Source organism: Styela clava, chromosome 5, assembly GCF_964204865.1.
Source record: "Styela clava chromosome 5, kaStyClav1.hap1.2, whole genome shotgun sequence".
Classification (NCBI taxonomy): Eukaryota; Metazoa; Chordata; class Ascidiacea; order Stolidobranchia; family Styelidae; genus Styela; species Styela clava.
The window spans coordinates 8,677,609-8,687,161 of record NC_135254.1 but is presented as its reverse complement, the minus strand read 5'-3'; the positions used below and the strand labels follow the sequence as shown (position 1 = coordinate 8,687,161).

Below are 9,553 nucleotides of genomic sequence, written 5' to 3'. Positions count from 1 at the left end.
ACCAAACACCACCGTAAACTTGATGAACGATTTATGATGGAATTACATTTGCGGTATTTCGTTGAAAGAAAACGACCGACAACGACAAATGGGAACAGGATTATGACTGTAAAAACCTTGCAACCGTAAACAGGATTACACTTACAATTTTTTATTTTTTTTATTTTAATAGACAAGTATTTGCGAGCAGGTGCGACGACATGGGTGCAAATTTCTATGCGTTAAAAATGCAAAAATTCTACGTTGTTGCAAATGTAGCAATTAGCACGCTCCAGTCATTCTTGAGACAATCATTCTTGAGTCTAGACAATCGGAAAGATATTTTTTGTCTTTTACGTGATCTTGGAAGACAACACAAATGTATAAACGTGACAAAATAAAACAATAGGGTCATGATTAATATCGAAGAATTGTTATTTATGCAGTGAACAAAATGAAAAAAATGTTGAAAAGCGTTCAAATTTGAAATCATTGTAAGATTAACGACGATAGAACGAGAAAAGGCCGATATTCGTTGCTGGGAAAATCACCTCTATGTTTAATCCTCACTACAGATAAATTTGCATTACCTAATCACGTATTTGCTTCATCAAGTCAAGTGGTTCGCCGCATGAAATGTGCAGTTGAGTTTCGACTCATATCATATGTTTCAATTTCTACATAATTTTAGGTCAAATCTGTTACAAGCCACTTCTTATGTTCTGATATAAATATATGAGTATTGCCTGCAATACTTTTTTTGTATGTTGATCTCAATGCAGATTGTCTAGACCTGATGTAACAGAATAAACGGCAAGAATATATGCCTTCGTGTGATCTCCTAATGCCATGTATGTATGACACTCTGTGAAGAGTACAACGGTGATCGAAAACTTGATAATCCAGTTTTGAAGTTGGTATCCTAATTTATACCCAATTATTATAAGTCGAATAACTGATTTTGCTCCCGAGCGGTAAAATGCCAGAGAGATGAGCCATTTTTTTCAATGGATTGTATTCATCCGGAAACAGATTTGCTATATAAAACTGGAATGTTGGAGTGAAACATCCCATTTTCAACCCGGCAACCTGCAAGAAGTTTTGAGGTCTAGAGGTGTCAGTTTGCAACCCAACAGTTCAAAAAAGCCATTGCAAGGTAAAGTTGCTTTTTTTGATTCAAAGACTCGAAGTAATGCAAGTTACCCAATCTAAATGGCCCGAACTTGGCAGAGAGACACTCGAAATAATTTTGATCGAGTGATTGAAATGTAGACAGAAAAATTTACCGTATACCGTTTCCGTGGTTCCCGAAACTAATATGTTTTAGAACATGATTAAAATACTCTGTAGCATTTCGGCAATCTTGACGTCTATGCAGACATAATAGTAGTTTTCATAGATTTATTAGACATTGATTATCCCACGAAACTGCGAAGAATAAGGCATGAAGAATTCTGATCTTACAAAGAACGAATGATCCAGCTACAAACACGTGCAGAAATATTTTTCGCAAATTTGTTGAAATCGTTTACATTTGTTTCTTTAAACTCTAATATCTCTATTTAATGTTTTCGATTTCTTCGTATTTTCTAGAACAATTTTTAAAATGAGCATCACTCCATCAATTCTTAGCAGGATCTCTATGATCGTCTTCATGGTTTCAATAACTGCATCGTTCATCTCCGGAGTTCGTAAGTTTTGTCTTCATCACCTATTATAACATCCCGTTGTAAAGATTCAGGAAATTGTACTTCAATTTTTGTTTCAAGTTTTGTAGATTCAGAATAAAATAAAGATCTGAAGTCGTCGTACACAGATGAAAATAAACTTTACAAGTAGTACAATAATAAATTACAAAATAAAAAAAGGCTATGAAATAGTGAACTCTTCTAATGTTTATCAAATTTTGTCAGTTGGTGGTTTCGTCCCTGAAGGTGACAGCCCAGAATCTGCGCAGACATTCCGAGGTAAATTTTGTATATGGCTTTTTAAAACTGTATCAACCAAGTTGCAGATAAATTGCGACGCAGAATACCGTGATAAACCTCTGAATGGCTATGATACATTAACAACAACAATACTTTAATATGCATCTGATTTGTTTTACTAATTTTTTTGCAGAAAATGCAGACAACCTCCACGATCAAGAAATTTTATTTCATGGAAAATCTTAGTTCATCTTTGTTCATTGAAATGTATATTCGGATTATGTTTAAATATATATTGTAAACAGGAGAATTAATTTATACCGACGGGCAAGAGTAATATACACAAAGTCATCAAACACAAATCATGAGGACTGGGGCGATTTCTGGCGCTTTATTGATGCAATTCAGGAAAGAAAACGGTTTAGAATGATTAGAATTTGTCGTTAATATTACTAAGGCAAATATTCTATTCTATCCATGATTTAAAAAAAATTTGTGAGTGTAGTAGTACACTTTTAAATGACGATATCATTCATTCGGCTTTCAATTGCATTAAAGTCACTACCACCCAGATTTATTGTTGTAAATTTTGGGGGTCGTATGACATGAATAAAAATAGGTATACAAAATTGGGCCCGATTGCTCGCCTACATCAGAAGATTATCAAATCTCATCTCTTTGATTAAGAATTTTGTTATTCAAGATATTGCAATGCAAAATAACTCAGCGAATATTGAATGCGCATATGAGTTGATGGCAGTATATTTTAGATAAAATGATTAAATTTATTACTTAACAGCCTCTCTGTTTAAAAGACAAAATGAATAGAATAACAGTGGTACTTCGGTAGTCGAACGACCTGATGATACTTGAACAAATCGGTAGTCGATCAAAAAATTCTAGTCAAAAATGCCGCGGTACTACGGAAATTCGGTGCGCCACTGAGGGAGATGACGTCACACGAACCGTGCGTCTCGGCTGCCTCTTGACCATTCATCAAGAGAGCGATGCTCAAATATATGGACACAAAGTCCAAAACTAACAGGTACTGGTGCGAGTATGCACTCTGTCACAGTAGACTACCGGTACGGCAATCTTCAAGACTAACGCGTAAGCGAGACCGTCTCAAAGTGCGCAACTTCAATGACGTCATCGCGCACAAAAACGAGTCCCGTAGAATCCTCAGATATTTGCTCAAACGTACATGCAGTAGCCTGATTGATACAATTTTTTTTATATATTTGAAACGTTATTATGTTTAATCTTTAATATATAAATATTTAAGTAATTATTGCTGTTCAGGTACACCTTTTGTTAATATTTTGGGTATTTTGGATGCGTAAGAACGAATTAAAATAATTACCATTGTTTCTTATGGCAAGACAAGTTTCAGTACTCGAACAAATCGTGTTCAACTGCAGTTAAGTTCCGAAACTAAACATTGGCGAATGCGTCACATGAAACAGAGAAAGGACTACCTAACCCAGTATGTGTTCTTATGATACCAACTGCTAAGCATACAATACATATTCTTTATGGCGAATACGTTATTTACGGTACATGGAAATATACTGTGTTGGGGCGCCCACCTTTTTTCATGATATTCGGACAACATTTCAATCAGATATGCTCATATTTGCCATTTTTAGCTCAAAACATCTTTCAATTATTGCTCTTACCACAAAATATACAGAATTATGAAAAGATCTGACTACGAGCTGCGAACCCTCTCCCAGACGACGCTTGCTGTAATGATTTTTTTTTTTAATATTTCATTTTTCCTGAACTTGTTCCTTTTTCTCCATTCATCCCTAAACTTTCACTTCGTAGTGCTTTAGTTACATTGATATTTATTTTGATATTGATAACATTAATACGATGTTTATGATTACATTCCATGCCAAATCAAAATTTAAAATATTTCGATTATTTGTTTTCTGACAAGCAATATATAGCTGTTAGATGCAAAAAAATTGTCATCAATGGAATACTGTCATAATACAATATACTGTATCACATCAAGTTACTGTACAGATAGACAAACTAATAATTGCTATACGACACTACACAGAAAAATTCTTGAATATAGAAAACTGCTTATTTGTGATGATCTTTATATTTGACGTTGTGTGTTTCCTTTCATTGAAACAATTCTTTCGATTCAAAGTCATCTGAAGAATAGTATGAAGAGCCCAAATTATCTTATTATTTTGGGAAAAATTCATTTCAAATGTAATTTTCAATAAAATAAAAAATAATGATATTCGGTATTTTGCGTATAAATTTACTATGAACCGTTACTACTTACCAAAAATGAAGGGGAAATGAAAAGTAGAAACAAGTTTTTTCGCTATTACTAATGGGATCAACATTTGAATCAAAAATGTATGGAATATGTAGGTAGTAGAAAATGACTGGTAAAAAATTTAAATTTTACCATGTCCTACTTGAGGATGAAAAATATCGTATTATTTTGATAATACCTGGAATTAAATCGATCGATGCACATTCGCTTAGGCAAAATGTGAATATCCGTCGTAATGATCAATTATGAATGGGATTAAACTGTACGGAAAGCGTCGTCATTCTGCAGCGGAAACACTAATGCAATGCTAAAAATTGGGAGTTTTGTTCGATCAACTCTAAAACGTATCAGTCTGTTGTATATCAGTCAATTTCATCAATTCGTTGATTAATACTGATGTAACACATGCTTATTAGACACGTAGTGGACATAGCGATCGTTTCAATATTATGTTGTTGTTGTTGTTGTTGTTGTTCTTGTTCTTTGACACATTTTTAAAAAGTCGCTTTTCTCTTTGATTACTGGACCAATTGCTTTGAAATTTTCTGTGGTTAAAGATAAAAATTTTCTTCAGAAGGCTATTCCTTTTTTTTGCTATGACATCATCAAAATTATTGCCATTAGGTGGCGCTACGTGTCCATATATTTGAGCATAGCTCTCATGTTTGAAATTATGATTCCCAATACAGATGTCGACAGTCAAGATTAAATTCCAATAAAGAGGCACACATGCTTTGATGTCAAATATGCAAGCTCAAACGTAACAATGCAAACTGATTTAATATAAATATGAAATTTTTCTAGCAATCTACAAACAAAACAGTTACAGTCTTTCGTTTTACTCACTATCTTTCACATATTTACAAAGCTTCAATCATTAGTGCATGCAATGTAGAAAAAGCTAAGGCAAGGTACAGGATTGGCATTGGAATCTGACATTATTTATATTTATGTAAGTACCATGCCTTCTTCATTTACGAATGCCCCTGACCAGCAGCAAATATATTGTAAATACAACTACCACATGTGCTATATAAAACATTTCATCTCAGACACATAACCATGATTAAAGTTAAGATCGTTCATCGTTTAGGAGTTCATTATTTTTCACTCTATGCAAATCTCCTTCTCACCTATTCGATAAATTTCCGAACAGTGGATCGCATTTACTTACAAATATTCAATAAAGTATGTCAGATGGCCAAATGACGAAAAGAGAGGAGACAGCGCTTTTGTACACCAAACGAAGGCACATATTATTGCCAAATTGAATATTTCCACGTAGGGGTGAATGGTGACTTGCAATTTTTATATTTTCACGTGGAAACATAAACAGGGAAAGTTTTGCATACAATTCAGATAACGTCGTAGATAAATATGCTTCAGTGAATTGTTAACATGGCTAGGTGCCAAAGCGTACAACTTTTAGAACGACTGAACTTTGATTCTGAGTCTACCGGAATTCTGCCAGATGACTCAGAAAAGAAAGAAAACTCGTATGGAAGTTTTGCAACGCTCTGCGCATAAGCGGATCATTCTTGTGAAAATCCTGTCGCTTGCAATCATTCATTCCCAAATCTTGGACCAATGCTCACCTTCCACGTTAATGTAAAAGTGTCTATTTGAGTCTGATAAGCCGTTTGTTGATTGAACTGTTTTGTGATTTGAGTATATTACTCGAACAGAGGCTAATATTTTCGTTTTATTCATTTCAATATTTTGTTACCTGTTCGCGAGGTCATTTTATTCGATATCACCGGTGCGACGGGTTAAGACGGTTGGGCATCCCACGTCAAAAGCACATGTCCCGAAATACTAGTCTTGGATGGTGTAGGAAATGTGAACCTTTTAAATCGAGAACCTTTTCTCAGTTTTGTGGGCCAGATGGTCTGGCGGTCAAAGTGTTGAACAAACCTCTGTTGGCATCGCAGGTTACACATCTCAAGTTCAAATTCCATGCCCCACATTCCACCCAAATTCGAATCGTAACCATTCTGGTAATAGCTGTTCAAAGCCTCTATCGCAGCGAAAGTCGTACATAAACATTGTTTATAAAATAGCACAAATGAGTCTCAGCAGGCAATTCCGATTTCTTCTCTAAAACCAACAAAATACAACTAATTGTTCATTCCCATGAAAATTGAGTCGTTGAAAATGATTCACCGTGATGAAGATATATAATTAACAACACACGGCAAAACTACTCTAAAATTTGAAATATGAACCTTAAGGAAAACTAGATGCAGCATATACAGGTAATCTGCATGAAAATCAGAAGAAATTAAAAATCGATCCATCGGATGAGAAAGTTTTATAGATTATTTAATAATTGAAGTTCATATTAAAATTTTGAGATTTAGGCATAAAGATCTATGGCAGCGGTTACCAACAGAGCGGTTTAGAGGGGAAGAAGAAATGATCGGCAGAAAACTGATATTAGTTTTCCCTCAACCATTAAACTCTCCGTCATTTCTAGTTTCATTGCTTGATAAGGATATTTCATATGCTGTTTTCACTTTGTTAAGCATGAATTATTTGAAAATAATGTAATTTTGAATACTCCATTCCAAATAGAACTATAAAAACAACTAGACTGATAAACAAGGTCTATGAGTGCTAAAAACCAACGGAAGGGGGACACGAACCATGAAAGGTTGGAAACCACTGGCCTAGTGGTTGCAACAATGGATCTGATTATGAAGGTTTTGCAGGCTAGAGACCCAAGCACTTCGCAGGTTGTAAATTTTTGAAGGAATAAGTTGCATAAGTTTTTTTTATTTTATTTTATCGAAGGATTTAGCACTAAATTTGTTTGATATTAGAACTTAATGTTCGTTCATAACTTGTCATGTCACTGGTCTGAAATTCGACTCGGTAAACATGGCATCAATTATGCATTGAACTGTTTTATGTCTAAAATATCAGTCTGTGTATATATATAAGTATGAATTATGTCCATGAACGTGTCTTAATTTGATGGAAATCATTCCCTCTGGCACAAGGCACCATTGGTAGTATACGACCGTGGAGCATTGAACATTCCTTGCTGACCACGTGACGGATTTCGTGCACCGAATGCCATTAGAGTGTGAGTTGCAGGTTTGTTGGGTTGCCCTGAGAAGTAAGTAATGTATGGAGCAGTGGTGCCGTTTGACAGTAAAGCTCTATTCGTCTGTTAAAAATACAGAAATCTTATCAGGTAAATTGGTGGTAATGCGTTGATTGAGGTTATTTCCGATATTTGAAGATACGCTGAGGTTCAGGATAAATAATCAATTTTAAGAGAATTGGCGTGACGATATTTATGTAAAACTTTGGTGATCTGTTGAGAATAAGCATACGGAGTGGGATTATTATTATTTCCTGCATAGGTAGATAGAATATAGTGAATAAATAGGTCAAGTAAGCATATAAAATGGTTTGGAATCAGTGATTTCCCTACAACTTCCTCTATACGAAACAAACATCCGCCTAAAATTTCAAACATTCCCCTAATTTTGAACATCCATACCGGATGTAATTCCTCAGGTTAGATTAAAATGACAAGATTAAACACAAGGGGGAGATTCATTTTAAAATCCATGATAATCTCTCATAAAATTCATTAACAGCAAATATAGTCACGATTTATTTACATACCGAGTGGTCGAATGTCATAGCCAACCAGACTTCTTCGTATGATGAAGACATCATTGTTCGAATATACTTTAAGACCATATCATAATGTTGAGAACCGATTATGTCTGCTGGTTTTGCCGACAATTTTGTGCACATTGCAACAGCTTCTTCGTAGTTGACATCTCTTGTGGTGTGTAAAGAAGCTATGTAACATTTCCCGAGATGCACTACACCGTCATAGGGTCCTGTAAAATAAACATAGACAAAATATAGATTGCTATCGTATAGAAAAAAAAGGAAGAGGCACCAGCTTGCTTCACCAATAACTGAAAATGCTTGGGTTATTGGAGATTAAAACCTAATTTGGAGTTTCAATGATGGTTTAATGCCAGATGGAAGTCTTATTATTAATGCGAGTCATAATTATTCATTGGTACCGAATCACTAGTACCGTATTTTACGGAGCGCGAGAAGGGTGCTTATACTGGTTTTTGACTACCTGATCTATACATTAGGCGCGCCAATATATAAGGCGCAGGATCGATTTTTGGAATAAAAACTATTTTAAATGAGCCTTTAGCCCTGAAATACGGTACATTCTTCAATATTGTGTATAAGTTTTGTTGCTACGTATTCGTAGGTTATGGTCGCACTTTGGTTTGATTTGCGTTTTTTATTATCTGTGTTCACTTATTGCATTAGAAAAGCCAAGACATTCCTTTTATATAGAATTGTGTATATACTTTATTGCATGTTCATTTTATTTCTTTTGTTTGGGTCAAATCAACTTTGAATTTATTTTAATAAAAACTGTTATTGCGCTTCTTTGTTTAAGAGTGCAATTTACTGCAGAGTGTACCAAATGTCCAATAAAACTGCATAAAGTCAGTTTCATGTCAAAGGAGCCGAAATAACTGATTCATTGATATTACCTAACCAAATCTTCTTGTTCAATTCGTCAAGTTTGGCCAGCATTCATTCGCAACTACTGTTGGTGAGTATTTGCGTAACTAAATTTTTCCACGGCTACAAGCGGATATTATCGTTTGAATGTAATCTAAAACAAAAGAGTCTTTTTCCAGCAATCCAGAATCCAGGGGAAATACGATATCCCTTTTTAGGTTTTTGAATAACAAAAGCCAAAGCGCTCAAATCCGCGCGACAATAATTTCCGGAAAATAATTAAATATAATAAATATCTAAATTTGATTTTAAACATTGGAATAATATACTACATGTAATTTATACAGAGGCAAAACAAGGACCACAATCTAAACTTAATAAACTCACCTAATTTCTCAAATAGCTGTTCAACGGTGGCATTGACTTTTTGATAGTCGACATTTCCTGGGTCGCCTTGTTGACCTTTGACCCCATGCATCCCTAGTACACCTATTTCTCTCCGTTAATCCTCTTTCACCAGGCGGGCCCTGAAAACTACGGGAGTGGGTTGATTCGCGACTTGAAATCGAATCGTTTTCACCAAACACGTCGTCCACATTCCTGCATATCATATGCTGACTTTGCGACATCACAATAGTGGTAAACAAGTGGCAAAGGCAGACAAGAAATAACGAACGACTCATGATACTTGGATTTTATAATCACTGGAAAAAAAGAATAGAATGAGAGTATATGTATGGTCGAAATGAGGTGAAGAATCCATGAATCGGCATTGACTAGATTCGATGTTTATTATGACAGGTAAGCCGATAAAACGGTT

General features: G+C 34.9%; 1 protein-coding gene and 1 long non-coding RNA gene across 2 annotated transcripts; one reads left to right on the top strand and one right to left on the bottom strand.

Moving 5' to 3' along the window:
• Positions 1 to 1,052: 1,052 nt before the first annotated feature.
• Positions 1,053 to 2,348, top strand: LOC120343944 (uncharacterized). Its single transcript, XR_005569662.2, has 4 exons — positions 1,053 to 1,135; positions 1,573 to 1,670; positions 1,893 to 1,946; positions 2,101 to 2,348. It is a non-coding gene; the product is annotated as an uncharacterized LOC120343944 (long non-coding RNA).
• A 4,690-nt stretch (positions 2,349 to 7,038) lies between these two features.
• Positions 7,039 to 8,805, bottom strand: LOC120343840 (uncharacterized). The gene is made up of 3 exons (XM_039412860.2): positions 8,763 to 8,805; positions 7,852 to 8,075; positions 7,039 to 7,384 (listed from the first exon to the last, which is right to left on the bottom strand). Exons 1-3 carry the CDS (start codon positions 8,803 to 8,805, stop codon positions 7,196 to 7,198), a joined length of 456 nt encoding a protein of 151 aa, XP_039268794.2. The 3' UTR covers positions 7,039 to 7,195.
• Positions 8,806 to 9,553: the final 748 nt, after the last annotated feature.